Source organism: Magnolia sinica, chromosome 9, assembly GCF_029962835.1.
Source record: "Magnolia sinica isolate HGM2019 chromosome 9, MsV1, whole genome shotgun sequence".
NCBI lineage: Eukaryota > Viridiplantae > Streptophyta > Magnoliopsida > Magnoliales > Magnoliaceae > Magnolia > Magnolia sinica.
Genome location: NC_080581.1, coordinates 15,275,604 through 15,293,787, shown reverse-complemented (window position 1 = coordinate 15,293,787; position 18,184 = coordinate 15,275,604). Strand labels below are relative to the sequence as shown.

General features: G+C 40.2%; 1 protein-coding gene across 12 annotated transcripts in view; it reads right to left on the bottom strand.

Moving 5' to 3' along the window:
* The window catches only part of LOC131256974 (formin-like protein 18), a 128,618-nt gene that overhangs the window by 97,323 nt on the left and 13,111 nt on the right, over positions 1-18,184 (bottom strand). For 10 of the 12 annotated variants that reach the window (XR_009177031.1, XM_058258102.1, XM_058258108.1 and 7 more), the window contains exons 5-6: positions 17,605-18,169; positions 17,324-17,456 (exon numbers count right to left, since the gene is read on the bottom strand). Coding sequence is in view for 11 of the 12 variants with exons in the window: in XM_058258102.1 (XP_058114085.1) it covers positions 17,324-17,456; positions 17,605-18,169 (698 nt within the window). In the remaining variant the exon portion in view is untranslated. Of the gene's footprint in view, positions 1-3,879; positions 4,074-17,076; positions 17,213-17,323; positions 17,457-17,604; positions 18,170-18,184 lie in introns of those variants that run through there. The other 2 variants (XM_058258107.1, XM_058258109.1) reach the window with 2 other exon arrangements.

The following is an 18,184-nucleotide window of genomic DNA, read 5'->3' as shown; positions in this document are numbered from 1 at the left end:
AGCTCATTTATTTCACTATCACCAGGCCTGATATCGCATTTCTCGTCAATGTGGTGAGCTAGTTCATGCAAAATCCAAGGCATCACATCTAGCAGCAACTATGAGAATCCTCGGGGATTTGAAATGTTCACCTAGGAAGGTAATGCAGAGGCATTTTCACACCGGGCTCGAGTGGGGTGGGTTGTGTGAAGTGGGGGCACACTTGGGGTAGGCGGCCCATGTGAGGCAGGTGGCTTGCATAAGGTGAGATCCATGTGAAGTTGGGCCCACGTGGAGGGTTTGGCTAAGGGCCTGACTTGAGCTATGAGATAAAGGGATTGATTAGCCACACTCTATCAGTTCGAGCTTTTAGAGCAAATGGTTAGTAGTCATGCGTTAGAAGGGTATTTTATATAGAGCTCATGGCCATCTCCAAGTAGCCAGTTATTCATAAGCTGAAAGTTGGGCGAGTTCAACCCGACCGACCCGTGACCGACCTGACATTGGGTTGGGCTTGGGCAGGATGTATCGGGTTTGGTCTCGGGCTTGGGCCATACAAACACCAACCCGATAAAACTTGGGTTGGGCTTGGGTTGAGGTCTCGGGTTGCCCGACCCAACCCGAACCCGATCAATATATAAATTCCTTATAAATTAATTATAATTGAGTGCGGATTGTCTGTGTTGAAGGCACAGGAAATTCCATTGTCGTCGGGTTTCATTGGTCCACGTCATTTCCGATTACTCAAGTTAACAAGATATGCCGGATTTCTCTCTCCCAAATAAATTACTTGATACACAATAAGACTTTAAAGGAGTATTTATCCTATATTTTAGCTTGTTTGTTTAGAAAAAAATGAACTTCTTTATGATAAATAACTATGTATATAATTAATAAAATTATAGGTATAAAAAATAAGACGTATATTGAAAATATAATAGACTAATGTAATAATAAAAATATTAGCATATATCTACCTAACCAACCCGGCCAACCCGACCGAGCCCGCTTGGGTTGAGAATTCCCAACCCAATATTGGTTTGGGTTGGGTTAGGGTTGAGGTATAGGAACCTTGGGTTGGGCTAGGGTTGAGCAGCAACCCGACCCAACCCGCCCAACTTTCAACCCTAGTTATTCATATGAAAATTATGCAGGGTCGAGATGTGATAGAAGGTCGACTACAGGTTACAACACCTTTCTAGATGGTAATGAGATTACATGGAAAAGCAAGAAACAAAATATGGTTGCAAATCAAGTACTGAAGCTGAATACAGGGCAATGGCGCATAAAACTTATGAACTTATATGGTTAAAGGTCTCTTTTTGAAGAATTAGGATTCGGAGTTCAGGTGTCAATGTCTTTACACTATGATAATCTAGTTGCGATACATATTACCAATAATCCAGTGTCTCATAAGAGAACGAAGCATATAAAGGTTGATTATCATTTCCTTCAGGATAAGATATCTCAAGGATAGATCCACGCGGCTTATATTTCTTCCCATGATCAAGTTGCAGATTTATTCACCAAGGCTCTTGAAAAATCCATGTTCTACAAACTAGTCTCCAAGCTAAACATGCAAGACATTTATGTTTCTGCTTGAAGGAGAGTGTCGACGGTAGTAGTTATGGGCTTACGGCCCACTTATTTAGTCTTAGGATGTGTTGGAAATATAGCTTTTGGTATAAGGGGTATTATCAATATTTTTGCTTTTGTTTACTTAAGGGCACTTTTGTAATTTCATTTATTTATAAAATAATACAAAAGAAGAATGGGAACGTGAGCTCTAGTCTCTCTTCCCTTTTCTCAAATTTTCTATGACTTGCAACTTCTCAATGCCCTCCAAGTCATCACTAGTCACTATCATATCATCCACATACACAACAATTATTATGTGGCCAAAGGTAGAATACCTTGAGAAAACTGACCGATCTACCTTACTTCTTTTAATCCAAATGACACAACCACATTATTGGATTTCTCAAACCAAGCTCGTGGTGATTGTTTCAGCCCATATATAGATTTGTTTAACTTGCATGGTTTAGACGACTCCCCATAAGCAACATAACCGAGAGGTTGCTCCATGTAGACTTTCTCGTGTAAATCTCCATGCAGGAATGCATTCTTCACATCTAGTTGAAAAAGAGGCCAATCATGATTTTCTGCTACTGTAGAAAAACCCAAACCAAATTACGTTTAGTCACTGGTGAAAGCGTATCAAGATAATCTACTCCGTAAATCTGTGTATACTGTATACCCCTTAGCGACCAATCCATCAGGCAAGAACTTGACTGTGTACACCCATCTACACCTTACTAGAGTCTTACCTAATGGAAGATCAGTCAGCGTTCTAATATCATTGGAATACATGGCTTCCATCGCTTCAGCCATAGCTCTTTTCCAATTTTCATCCAACAATACCTCATGGAGTGCCTTAGGAATGGATACAACAAATAAGGCAAGGGCAAACTTACGATAATTTGTAGACGAATGAGAAAAGGTAACAAAATTGGAGGTGGAATGAGTAACACAAGAATGTTTATCTTTTTGTATAGCAATAGGAAAATCATTAGCAACCCCATGAGACTCAAACGAACCAAGAACCTCAATAGGCACAGTAGTCAATTGTGTGAACTAAAGAGGAATAGTTTGTAATGCATGAACTTTTCTCATTTTCCTCTAGCAAGTCTGCATGAAATCCTTATGAGTTGGTGGTGACATCCCAACATCAAATTTTGAAGGAAATAAATTTGGCAAGGGATGATGCAGGACAATTAACCACTTGCTCTAAAAGCTCGAATTGTTAGAGTATGGCGAATTAATCCTTTTATCTCATAGCCCAGGCCCCACATCTCATGGGTTAGGACCTCAGCCAAACCCCCCTCGTGGGCCTCAAATCACATGAGTACCGCCTCACACAGGCCGCCCGAATCACACAGGTGGGGCCCGCCTCTCACGAGCCACCCGCCTCACACGGGCCGCCCACCCCGACCCCGATGAGGAGTCTCGAACACAAGACCTCCCCCGTGGGCCCCGCCCACCCCGAGTGTGCCCCTGCATCCCACAGGCGACCCCACTCGAGCCCGGTGTGAAAATGCCCCTGTATTAAGGGAGCTACCATGGATGTGACTTTGACGGTATGCTCATCTTTAACATAAGACGGAACATTTTCAAAGAAGGTTGCATTAACAGATAAAAAATGTTTCTTAAGCATAAGGGAATAGCATCAATAACCCTTTTAAGTACAAGAATATCCCAAAAAATACACTTCGTGGAACGAGGAAAAAGGTTATCTTGACCTAACCCAAATATATGAACAAAGCATTTGTAACCAAACACTTTGGAAGGGATAGGAAGAACTGGTTGATTAGGAAACAACAAGGAGAACCGAGCTTTTTCATCTAAAACTGATGAAGGCATCCTATTGATCAAATGACATGCAGTAAGAACTGCATCACCCTAATAAAATTGTGGAACATTTATTTCTAACAACAAGACTCAAGTAACTTCTAGTGGATGTCTATTCTTGCGTTCAGCTACCCCATTTTGTTGTGGTGTGTAAGCACAAGAGGTCTGATGAATGATACCCTGGCTTTGTAAATATGTTTGAAAATCTTGATAAACAAATTCCAGGGCATTATTCAACCTTAACATGCACAATTTCACACCAAATTGATTTTTTATTTTGTTATGAAAATTAAGAAATACATGAAAGATTTCAAACCTATGCTTTAGATATAACCATGTCATTGTCAAATAATCATCAATAAAGATAACAAAGTACCTAACACTTAACAAACTAGGGACTCGATCTAGTCCCCGCATATCACTATGGACTAGATTTTGAATCAATTTTAGAAGAGAAATGGACTCTATGATATTTACTCAGCTCACATGCTTCGCACTCCAACTTGGACACCTTATAAAAAGATAGAATGAGAATCTGTAGATTTTGAAGAGAAGGATGTCACAAGCGACGATGCCATTTGAATTGCCAAATCTGCAGGAAGCATTGTCGCACCTACTAGTTCCTTCTCCAAGTAGCACAAACCATTCATCTCATGACCTCCAATTGTCATGCCCATCTTGAGGTCCTAAAACACGCAATAAAAAAGAAAGAAGGACACGAAATAGTTCAAGGACCTTGTTAACTTACTTACAGATAATAAACTAAATTAAAAATTGGGTGCATACAGAACAAACGACAGGGGTTCCGATGCTTTATGTTGAGTAGTATCAACACCAATGACATTAGACGATGTACCATCAGCTAAAGTAACCAAGATATTCGATGAAGTACAACTAAAGGAAGAAAAGAAAATGCGATTACCAAAGATGCTCGAATGCACCAGAGTCAATGATCCAAAATGGGGAAGAAGATGACAAAAGGCATGCTTTATTTGACCGAGCAAAAATGGTTGTAGAGGTGAATGTAACATTGTTGGATATGGAATCACTTGAAGAAAATAGAAAACATGCATATTCCTCTCATGATAGTGAAACACTAATCAATCACCGCTAGGATTAGACGTGGTATGAGTAATGGATCTACCATCTAAAGAAGCATCATTAACCATAAGATCTTCGTTAGTCCTTAGGGTTTTCCATGAAGATCCCACCAAAAGTCCACCGTATGATTTGTCAGGCCACAATGAGTATACATATGTTCTCCTCTACCACCAAGACTGCCTCTACCTCTCCCTGGGAATCTACCACATCTGCCACCGCAAGGAGAACAAACGCCCAACAAGACCACCATGGCCTCCACGAAAATCAGAATAACTAGATGACGAGGCCAATGCCGTTTTATCAAATGCATTAACCTAACAGTTGTCAAATTCATTTGCCAAAGACACTCTTTGAAGTCTTGCATAGACCTCTGCTACTGAAGGAATGGAATCTCCTCCCGAAATTTGCTCCTTTGTCAATTGATATTCTTTGGGCAATCCAGACAAGTTTTACTATCTTCATATCTTCCTACTGCTTCTTCATAAGGGTGACATCTAAGATAATGGGATGATACATGGCCAGCACTTCCTACATTCTAGTTAGCTTTGAAATATTCGCCAAGAGGGTTGTCCCATTTTTAAAAGAAAAGATTTCCTCATACAACTGATACACCCAAGAAACATATTATTCTGAGGAATACATCTTCCTCACTATGTCTCAAACATCAATTGTCATGCTTAAGAAAATCAAATAAGAACTCACCTCAGACTCCATACTATAAAACCATGAGCGGATTTGGGCTCCTCGCGAATCTATTGCCTGTATTTTGGATCGGATTCGGCTGGTTTAAGATCCATGAGGAGCTAATACTTTTCACAGGCTAAGAGAAACACCTCAACAAATTTGGCCCACAAAAGATAATCTGTTCCATTCAACTTCACAGAAGATATTAATGCATTGAAGAGTCCAGACATTTCCCCAAGAGATGAGGAACCAACAACTGTATTTTTGGGCTAAATAGATATTCCACAACCAAAAACACGGACCTGAAAGGAGATCCACACACAACAATACTTCACAATAAAATAACACAGATTTCTAGCCCATTATCACCCTAATCTACATCAATACCAAACCCACATCGTATATAACTTAGCAGGAGAGAATATTCTATAAAAAGAACTACTTCCACATAACTCAACAATCATAAACAAACGATTTTAACACCACCTTATGACAAATCAACAAACCTTCATAAGTCGACAAGGCATGTACACTCATTTTCATGAGCATTCCCTTTTACTCGAGAAAAAATGTAGAAAACAGTGTTTTCTGCACAAACGGATGACGAAATGCGCTTCCCTTACAGACGATTAGCCCCCCTTATGAGTTGGAATGTCCTCGAAAAAAAGAAAGGGGGGGGGGGGGAGGGGTGGAAGATCCAGCAACTTGGGTTAGATTGGGAGGAATTACGGAGTCCAAACCACTTCTAGGATAGCTCTGATACCATGTAAGTTGGTATAAGAAAGAGAAATGTATAAGACAAGGAGATAACGAGAGAAGTAATTAGAGAAAAGGGAAGAGAGACTAGGGCTCACATTCCCACTCTTCTTTTATATTATTTTATAAATAAATGAATTTACCAAAGTTCACTTAAGTAAAGAAAAGCAAAAATACCGATAAAACCCCTTGTACAAAAAATTATATTCCCAACACATCCCAAGACTAAATAAGTGGGTCGTAGGCCCATAACCACTACCATTAACAAGCCCTAAATCGTATTTCAAGTAAATGGTATTTTCCAATTGCCGGTACTAAAGCCCATCAAAGAGGAAGGATGATGTCTGTTAGGCATCTAAACATCACCCCTAATTGTTGGGAGAAAGGCTAAAATGATGATGACCGTCATCATTACTAAAATCCATCATTTTCTACATATCATAACATATTAGCATATAATCGCAGGCACACACACATGTAAATAGAGACACACAACATATTATTACACAGTGTGTGTGCGTGTGTGTGTGGGAGAGAGAGAGAGTTGATCACACGCAAGTCCTACCATCATGCCGCTTGTGTGGGACTGTGTGGGACTGTGTGTGTGTGTGTGTGTGTGTGTGAGAGAGAGAGAGAGAGAGAGAGAGATGATCACATGCAGTTCCCACCATGCTGCTTGTGTAGGACATCGTTGCAATAAAAATGGTAGGCCTTAACATAAAGATCGTTTGGGACAAAATATGTTATTGTGCTCATAAGCAATGTTGTCAAAATCCTACGATTTACAATTTACGATATACAATTTTAGTTAAATCTTAAGCAAAAAAGATTTGAATCCTGACCTTGAATCCCTTTTTGTATGAACCCTACAATTATATGATTTGAATCCTATGATTTAGGATCCAAATCCTGATTCACAATTCAAATTATACTTGTTCTCTTTTATTTTAAGCTTCACTTGGCTTTCATTTTATGTTTTTAAATTGGATAGTAATCGCTCCGGGATCGTAATCGCTCTTGGGACCTATAATCGGATCATAATCACTCTCTGGACCTCTGATCAGACTGTAATGCTCTTGGGACCTATAATTGGACCATAATCACTCTCGGTACTTCTAATAAGGCCGCAATCACTCCCTAGACCATAATCGCTCACAGGACCTCTAATCTCCCATGAGGTAAGTTAGCCTGTTGGAATCAATGGACAACTGCCGATCTGATTCAAGATATGGTTGTGGCCCACCTAGTAAGCAAATCAACCCGACTTTCAAGAAAGGCGATCTTCATGCTGGAGGCTAGCATTTTAATGGTATCGATGTCCTACACAAGTGGTATCCTGCCAAGAAAGATGGTACAATACCGTAAGTTTTTTTTAACAATTAAAATTTTATTCACAACAGCCAAAGCCAAAAATTACAAAAAAAACAAACGATAGATATAATTACAACTCAAGCCAACTAACATGAAATTGCACCACTACCTTGGAAGTAGTTGCCCATTCCATGACATTCATCTTAGCCCTAATAAACACCTCCGTAGGTTGCCCCAATCGATTCCTGAAACAACAATTGTTTCTTTCTAACCATAAAAACTAGATTCTCGCTAAACTTTTTTTTTGCACAATTTCCAAGGACTCCATCATGCCACGTCAGAAAAAATTGGGCGATGGAAGATGGCCAAACCCATACTATACCGAACAACTCAAATAAGCCTTCCCACACCCTTCTTGCATATATGAATAAATGATCCACTGTTTCCTCATCCTGATAACACATCAAGCAAACAAGGCTTCCTTTTTTTTTTCTTTGAAAGATGTTGATATAAGCACACACGCGCGCACACAAAGAAACTCTCAAGTCCAACCGATTGCACCAGATAATTACTTCGGTTACTAGTGATTAATTAATGATATTGCAAGTAATAAATAAAGGGAAGGAAAAAAGAATGTTATAAAGGTAATGATAAATGTAAGCATGCATGGTGCTATTTTCAAGTCATGAAATAATTCCTTTTTACCCTGTATTTATTAGCATTAATTCAAATTAACAAAATCTAAACTAGTTGGACATAAGGTATAGTCTCACCGGTTGAACTTGGGAGCGCCTGTGTGTGTGTGTGCGCGCGACATACATGCACGCACATATATGTATATACACATTATGCGTGCGTACATGTGTGTGTGTGTGTGTGTACATGTGTGTGTAGGGGGAAGGGATGCCCAACCTTGATTTTCACTAGGGCCCACCTAAGTTGCAAAATAGACTGGTTTTTTGCATGGCCCTTCATCCAAGCTAGATGAAGGGTTTATATGGCCTGGATTGCACGTACGCAACATGGGGAATGAGTTCTGAAAGGGTTCTTACGGGTTCTCATGAGAACTAGTTCCTAGGTGAAATTTTTTCCGATAAATATATGGGGGAAAAGGTACTACAAGATCAACCTCATGGGAGCTTCCCATAGGTCGAGCTCTGTGGGGCCCACTGTGATGTGTGTTGGACATCTACCCCATCAATTAGATGCACCCTTCTATGGTGGGCCATGGGCCTAAAAATTAGGTCAATCCATGACTTAGGTGAGCCACACCACAAACAACAGTTGAGAGTGGATGCCCACCCATTGAAACATTCATGATTGTTTATAGAGTCCACTAAGATGTGGTTTAGACATCCAAGCCATCCATTGTGTGTCCCATTTGGATGAGGGGTCACACCAAAGTTCAAGCCATTCCAAAACTCAGGTAGGCCCCACCAAGTGCCTTTAGATGTTTTAGGCATGATTTCACATGGTTTCAGGTTGTGTGGCCCACCAAAGTTCCAAAGACTGCTGATTTTTGGGACATCCCACAACCTAGAAGGAACCCACCAAATGCAAGGTGTGGATGTCTGACACACCACGATGGGCCCCACAGAGCTCGATCTCATAGTACCTTTTACCTATAGATATATATGAGATGGTCTTCAGTCCAAATGGTTGTACCACAAGTTACAATCCATCCAGCGGATAACTTCCAATCTTTCATGTGTGTACAACATCCTGTTAGTGTACTGATTTGTGCATCTTGCTTGCCAATCACGTGAGTTTGTGTGTAATGTAGTCGATTGAGCCCTTGGAAGCTGAAGACCGAAGACACAAGAGGACATGAGCATCAAGGAGCAAAAAATAGGTAAATGAGGTTCCTTAGTGACCCTAACCATTGACCTAAAACAACCATTTCAACCTCTAGATGATCCTTAGCCTTATAGGTAAACCTTGTTGATCATCCCTTAGTCTTAAAAGCTTAATTAAAACATGATAAGTAAGGCTATAAGAGGTGCAAAGCTGTTGTGAAATTGTATGCCCAAAACAACAGATTTTCGAGTGGTGCTCAATCTCATCGAGCAATCCTCGAGGGGTCTTCGATGGCATCGAAGACCACTCGATGGAATCGAGTAGGTAACTTAGATCTATCCAGCAAAATATGATTTTTTATTTTTTATTTTTATCTGAGTTTCTCGATGGAATCGAGGAACCTTCGATGACATTGAAGGGTCCCCTCCATCCCATCGAAGACCACTCGATGGCATCGGATAGCAGTGTGTAAACTATCCAGCAACAATTCAGCTGGAAACCCAATTTTTCAATACCATCGAAGCCACACTCGATGCCATCGACAACGCCGTTATCCGTCCTTTTTTTACCACTGGATCTCGAACTCCATATATAAGGCATTCGATTCTTAAGTATTTGGATGGGCTTTTGGTGCAATAGAAGCTTAGGTGATTCCATGATCATATCCCTCATTCCAAGCATATAAACCAATGAGTTCTAAGTCATCTTCCATGAACATGAGATTAACACTCTAATGAGGATTCCAAACTCGACCTTGAAGATGACATTGAACTCCACCATTTTCTAGAGATAAGATACGACTAGAACCTATAGTCAAATCTTTGTCTAAATCCTCTAGAAGACTCATCTAGGTGAATCTTTTAAACAGTACAATTTTCCATTAGTTGTAGGAGATTCTACCCAACCTCTCATCTCCTTGGTCACCGCATCGGAGCATTGTATGCAAGGTGTTTGATCTTAGAGCTAAAGCATTGGTAACGCATCGGCATCATGATCGAGGAAGCAATTAACGAGCGAATTCAAGCACGGGAGAGCTATGAAGAAGTGACAAAAGAACGGTGCGAGGCTCAATTCGACAAGTGCTTGAGTCCATACTCTCTTTCCTTGTGTAGGATTAAGGGTGAGAGTTTCTAGTCCAAACTCGATATATTCTTGTGTAGGACATAAGCTCTTGTGTAGAGTTGAATTCACCGAACATGGGTGTGTACGTGTTAGTCTCCGTGGGAGCCTCCAGGGGGAGTAAACGTAAGTCCTTGAACTAGGACCGAGATTGTTGGTTAGCTAATAAAAAACTAACTCAAGTCTCTTATAGGAGCCTCCGACGGGAGTGTACACCTATAGTTTCTTATGCAAGACCGGGGTTCGTGGCGAGCCTATAGAAAACCACGTAAAGTCTCTTGTGGGAGCCGGTCCTTGTGTAGGATTGTAAAGGTTAGAGATGAACCTGATTTAAAACCTTCAATAGCGAAATCTGGTACACTAATGAGTTAAGTGCGTTTACCGAGATTGGAGTAGGGAAACCGAACCACTATACATGCTTGTGTTTGGGATTGTCTTTTAAGCACTTGTTTAATTATACTTATATGATGAATGTTTAATTATATAAATGCATGATTAGATGAATGGTAGGAGTGGATAGGTAACACATCCCATATACACATGTACACTATCATCTATAGACTAGTTGCTTGAATAGCATATCATTTGTAGTCTATGTGATTGGACCCACTAATGGCTTGGAAGCCTTGGTGTTAAATTGTTTACTTAGTTTAATTTGCACATTAGTTTAAGTTAAGCAATTGTGTTTAAAAGGCATAATTTTTATTTGGTCCTAATCAACCCCCCCCCCCCCCCCCAAGCACATAGCCATGATTCCATAGTCCCGCCAAGTTTCTACACGCATAGTCGTGGTATCCTATTCCACACGCAATTTCACATTCAATCGGTCCAATAGGTTGGCCCCATCATGAGAATTGCCTAGCACAAAAATCAGCCCCATCCACTCATTGAGCAGACCACACTTGTATTTTGCTATATATCAATGGCTAGACATTGTTTACTGTGGTGTGGCCCACCTGATGAGTAGATGGGGCTGATTTTTGCACGAGGTGATGGTCATGGTGGGGCCAACATATTGGAAGGGTTGGACTTCGCATTCGCTTAATGGGTTGGAAGTGATCCTATAGGCGGACCATAACTAGAGGTCCCACCGGTTGGATTTGAGGACCTTCTATACATATGTATGCATGTAGGTATGTATATATTTATGTGTATACACACACATATATATATGTATGTGTGTGTGTAGAAAGAGTCTTGTAGATGAAAAGTATATGCAACTATTTGTATATGGGGCTTGCCATGGTGTGTGTATGGCATGTCGCCCCGTAGGAAAACGAGATGCCCCAAAAATCAAGTTGATCCAACCATCAGGTGAGCCCCAACTAAATTTCGATGATTTTGGGTGGTTGTCTATTGTTTTTGGGTTTTTGGTGGTCAGATCGAACTGAACTTTGGGGCAACCCTACTGGATAGGTTGGATGCCATAAAAACACCACGGTGAGCTGCACACACTAGTTGCACAAACTTTATATGCACAGATGCATGTGAATGTGTAGGAAGTGATCCCAAGGTGTCCATACTACCTTACAGTAGTGTCAGGTTGTGTGGGCCCACTGTGAAATGTGCATGACATCCACTATCCATCATGTGCACCTCACCGTGGAGACAAAATATCAGGCCAATCAAAAAATCAGGTGGGCCACACCATAGACAACAATGTAAAATCATTGCTAAAACCTCTAAATTGATGCAGACTGCTTCACTTTTGGAATGGCATGATTTTTTGGGAGACCTTTTATTCAGTGGGACAGGTATGTCAAATGGATTGGATTAAATCTTTGTCTTTCATCACTACCTATCAGAGGCATGTCATTTCCACAAAAATCTAATAACCCATTCGTTTTTGTCGCTCAGGATTATTTTTAAATTTTTCTGAGAGAATGAAAATTTCAAAAACAGACCACCAAGACAGAATAGAAAATGAGGGGTGCCAAGCAGTGTTCGAAATATCGGTATCGTGTTACATATCGCATTCTTGGGATACAGATACGTATCGGTTATCACATGGGATATATCGGTTGTATCGTGTAATGTATCGCTGTTGTTGGAAATATTGGGAAATTGGTTGAATTTTTCGATGTAACTTCGGTGATTATTAAAAAAGACATTAATACACATTTATAAATCAAAACATTACAAAAAACAAGTACACATAATAGGTTTTCTTTGTATAGGATCCTAATCTATGCGTTGTCTAACTGAATTGATGCAAGTATATTGAATGTTTATTCATATAATTTATAAATGTAAGAAGACGAGTGGAAACATAAGCAATACATTCAAAAGCAAAAGAAGAATCACTAGATTATGCTACAGACATGTTGAATGTGATGTTTGAACATAGATTGCAAACAATTTGCAAGAAACTGAAATTTTATTTTATTTTTTTCATTTTTTCTCAACTTGGCCCATCTCCTCCAAATCTCGAAATCGAAACTCCCAATCCATGATTTTTCATGCAAAACATGAAAAATCATGAATTTGTAACTATCTGACACTAATTTAACATGATTTACAGAAAATAAGAGCATCGAAATTCGAAAATGCTTATTGGATCGAACATGTGGGATATATCGCACTACTTGTGCATTTTGTATCGCACTGGTGGGATACAAGATATATCGTGGGATATATCGACCGATATCGTCGATATTTAAAACAGTGGTGCCAAGGGGGTGACCCAATTACACGACCTCGCAAGGAAAAGGAGGTTGCAGTTAGTGTTGTCATGTGCGATCGCATATGCGCATATTTTTGGGGAGATCGCATATGCGGCAGTGGCATATACGATCCCTGCACATATGCGATCGCATATGCCACATGTGCCAGCATATGCGATGTATGCGATCGCATATTGCATATGCGATCGTATAATGGCCAACGGTCATATTTCTGACTGTTTTTGACCTCTTTTTTCTTAATCCGGATTTTTTCTCTATAAATATGTATTCTAAGCACTCCTACTTGCAAAAAAAGCTCAAACTCTCTCTCTTTATTCTCTATTTCTCTTACTACATCCTCTCTTACATATTTCTAATTCTAACTTCTAAGCACTCTACAATCTACATCCACCCCTCTCCATCCATATTACATTTCCATATTTCTTTTCTTTTCTTTCAACTTTCAAGAATCAAGAATCAAAGGAGGGTACAAGAATCAAGAATCCAAGATACATGATACATCCATATTCAAGAATCAAGAAGATTCAAGAGTCAAGACTCCTCTCTAATCTCCATCCACTGAATTGATTGAACTCTCTTTCTAGTTTCTACTTTCTAGTTCAATCAAGGGAACATACATAACATCACTTTCTCTTTCTATCTCGTTTTCATTTAGAGTTTCATATTTCATAATATCCAAGTTCTAAGTTTTCTACGTTCTAACTTCTAAGTTTCTAATTCTATTTCTAACAACTTCTATCATTTTTTTTAGTTTGTTTGTTAATTGAGTTGTTACTTCGTTAGTTGTTAGACAACTTACAACTTACACGTGACAAGTTACAACTTACAACTTACAACTTACAAGTACAAGTTACAAACTTACAACAAGAATTCAAGATCAAAACTCAAGTCAAGGGGCAAAGGTGAAGATAAGACAACTTAGACAAGAATTTGGAAGTTGAAAGTTGTAAGTTGGAACCTCTTTTAGATTTGTAATTTTAAATTTTAATTTTGTTTGTGTAAATCTCTCTCTCTCTCTCTCTCTCTCTCTCTCTCCCCAAGTCCCATCTCTTTAGGCTCTTTACAGTCTTACTTACTCTCTTAGATCTTACTTCTTAGTTCTTAGTCTCTTACTTTACTTTAGTTTTCTTTTTATTTGTAGTTTACTTTCTAGTTTCTAGTTAGTAGCTAGTTACTTTTTAGTACTAGGATACTAGCAAGTGGCAATCAATAATACACACACCACCATTCACCATCCACCATCATAATGTCTTCTTCCCAATCTTCCTCTTTGAAGCCTAAGTCGAATGACCCGGGTTGGAAGTATGGGCACTACCGTAGTGCTACTGAAAAGACTCACATAGTATGTGAGTTATGTGGGTATGTGAGTTCCGGTGGCATTGCAAGGCACAAGCAACACCTTGCACATTTACCGGGGTCAAATGCAAAAGCATGCAACAAAATTACTCCAGAAATCCGAAGGGAGATCGTGGAGTATATGGAAAAACAATCAAAAAATAAATGCGATAGTGCCCTACGTCAGAAAGAATATCTGGAACAAGATGCATATGAAAAAATAAATGTACTTAATGTAAATGAAGCTAGTCCCACTCCCCCTACTTCGACAGGCTGGTCTAGACCACAAGTACAACCATTGAAAAGAGCCCGAGGGCATGGGCCCATAGATAGATGGTGTATACCACACCCTGAGGATGTGATAGACCAAAGGGGTAGAGGGAAATGGGCAGCTCAAACAACTTTAGAGAACCGGTATAAACAAAAAGATAGAAAAACCACAATTCAATATATTGCTAAGTGGTTTTACCAAACCGGCATTGCTTTCAACACCGTTAAATCGAAAAGCTTCAAAGTAATGGTTGAGGCTATAGGTCAATTTGGACCTGGGCTTAAACCTCCTTCATATCATGAAATGAGGGAGACATACCTAAAAACTGAAGTCGAATGTACACAATTCTTCATAGCTGAATATAGGGAATCATGGAAAATATATAGTTGTTCACTAATGGCCGATGGATGGACCGATAGATCCGGTTGATCTCTCATTAACTTTTTGGTAAATTGTCCAGCCGGGACAATGTTCTTGAAGTCAGTGGATGCGTCGGGCCATTCACACACAGGAGAATATTTGTTTAACTTACTAGATAGTGTAGTTGAAGAAATAGGTGAGGACTACGATATACAAGTAATTACAAATAACGCAACCTCGTATGTAATGGTCGGTCGTCTTCTTATGGAGAAGAGGCGATGTTTATTTTGGACCCCCTGTGCGGCCCATTGTATTGATCTTATGTTAGAAGATATAGGTAGATTATTTATAAATGTGATTGCAAGGGCTAAAAGAATCACGGTCTTTATGTACAAACACGCCCTTCTTCTCAGTCGAATGAGAAAACACATTGGGGGTAACTTGCTACGTCCAACAGTCACCCATTTCGCTACAACCTTTTTAACACTACAAAGGCTACATGCAAAGAAATCAGAACTTAGAAGCTTTGTAGTGTCAGCCGATTTTACATGTGGGCCTTGGTCATAGAAGGCTGAAGGAAAACAGGTTCAACAAACAATTTTTTCTCAAAGTTTTTGGACTCAAGTGGTAAAGGCGCTAAAATCATCCGAGCCCTTAGTCACTGTGTTGCGATTGGTGGACGGGGATGAGAAGCCCGCAATGGGCTACATATATGATGCGATGGAGAGGGCGAAAAAAAAGATCATGGACCATTTTAACTATAGAGACCGTGATCACAAGCCAATTTTAGATTTATAGATAGAAGATGGGGCAACCAAATGTCATCCCCATTGTATTCGATTGCTTACATCCTTAACCCAGCCTGTTTATTCGCTTCTGCTGATCCAGCAGAAGCACTAACTATGCATATGGTTTGATTTATTGATGTCTTGGAAAGAATGATTCCAAATAGAGGAGAACAGGACAAGATCTCAACTTTGCTGGACTTCTACACAAAAAGTGAAGGGATATTCTCGAGGGATATCGTAATAAGACATTAGATAATGAAATTACCCAGTAAGTACTTCTATGAATGTTAATGTACTGTTAACTGTGTACTGAACTCTTACAAAAAGTTTTTCTACAAAGTGTCTCTAAGAGACTAAGACTCTAACCTATACTTAAACTGTTTTTCTCAGCTGACTGGTGGGCTACCTATGAAGTGGACCCGAACAGGAAGGATCCAGTTCTAAAGAAGCTGGCTGTGAAGATTCTTGGAATCACGTATTCTGTCAGTGGTTGCGAGCGCAATTGGAGCACGTTCGAGGTGGTAAGTTTAGACTGTTTAGTAATCGTTTTTTTGTAAACTTTAATTTTTTAGTGGCCTAAGCTAAATTAATTACCTAAATAGTTAATGCCAAATACGCTTTCTTTCTTGCAGATTCATACAAAGAAAAGGAATCGCCTTGAGCAAAAAAAGATCAAAGACTTGGTTTTCGTTCAATACAATCAAAAATTACAAGAACGATTCCAAAGTAGGAAAGAAAAACCCGGTTTCTTTGACCCTATCTGCTTAGATGAGTTGGATGCAGATAACAAGTGGCTCGTAGAGACGGAGGACCCGGTATTTGCTGGAGAGGAGCTGACATGGGTACAAGTTGAAGATGCCGCATACGGATCGACACCTAGTGAAGGTAGTACCACTCGAAGGCGAAGGACGGGGGGAGCCGGGGGGCGAGTAGTAGTCGTCAACCCGTTGATGAAATTGACGATATTGAAAAAGGAGAAGGTGATAATGATGATCAAGCTGAAGATCATTCACCATTAGATGTTGATGAAGTATTAGTACGTACAAATGATGAAGAAACGGAAGAAGAATAAGTGTATGTGGAAGAAGGAGATGACTCGAATGATGATGATGGTGGTGGTGGTGTTGGACCTGGTGGCGATATGCCACAATGGCTACTAGATCAATGTATATGATTAATGATTATTGATTAGATAAATAATAAATACATCTTGCATTTCTTTCCTCCCAAACTGCCCACCAAACCGCATGCTGAGCTATCATAGTGGCTTTCTGATCTTCCCAATACTTACGCCATGCCAGGCACTAAGAAGCTCACCCACCAATGACAGGAAGGATAGAGATATTGAAACAGCCCAAGATGTCTGACCAAATTCTCCCCACATGAGGGACAATGAAGAAAGAGATGGTCGGTCTACCATCTCCTCGTCACTCATGCAAAGGAGGCAGATGTTTTTGTTGCTCAGAAATTATAAAAGAAACCAGGAAAAAAAAAAAGGCAGGTGAATTGAAGATAACTGGCATGCTCGGACAACAGAAGTATCTATATCTGGAAATTGCTTGCTGAATTCCCAAGATCTATTCAAACAACAGGACTTTAATAACACAGTCAACAACCACCTGAACCAAGCCTTAAATCCATGGGTGGAATCAGAAAAATAAATCTTGATAGGCAAAAGAGAATAAAAATCATCTTAATATTACATATATGAGGGAATTAAGGACAATTACCAGATTGACTTTATCAGATTTAGACCCAAGTGACTCACGCCGGCTTGATTTTCCACCTATGCCCCTAAGGTCAGACTTCGGCACCATGACTGAGAAAAGACTCTCGAGTTCTGACATGTCAAACTCTGGGGCTCTGGTGGATACGAAGTAGCAACAGAATGTAAGTTGGCCATTAGATTACAAGAATAGGCATAAATAATCAATCATCAGATGCAAGGTCAAAATATCTCTACACTAAAAGCAAGAAAAAGAAAAGATACAAGGAAATGAGATTTGAATACTTTGAAGCTTCATCAACTTTTTGTGGTTCAGCCCATAGGCTTCCCTGCATCGCTCTTGTTACTTTTACCCAGTGCAATGGCTTCAAGGAAACCTTCTTCGACGTTGAATTAGCAGACAGAGGATTCCTTGAACTCGTAGAACGTGTAAGCACCCGTCCCCTTATACCAAGTGGAAGGCCCATTCCTCCCTTACCAACCAGGGGAAGAGATTGAGGGTCAGCACCTGTTCCCTTTGAAAGACCATGGGGTAAGGAAATATGACCTCCGAGAGGTGGCGGCATAGGTGGGGCACGTGGAGTTTTTTCAACAGCAGGGCCACCAGGAGGCTTTGATGCAGAATGTGGGGGAGGGGGTGGTGGCGGTACCAAACATGGAGCAGCAGGACCTGGGGCAGGCCCAGAACGTAAAGGAGGTGGTGGAGGGGGAGGCGGACAAGCTGTAAGAGTAGGCTTCTTCAGGGGTGGAGGGGGAGGGGGAGGAGGATGGGAAGCTGATGAGATGGTCATGAGTGGAGGGGGAGGGGGAGGGGGAGAAGTTGTTGATAAATTGTTGTCAACAGAAGAATCTGAAAATGGGAGAA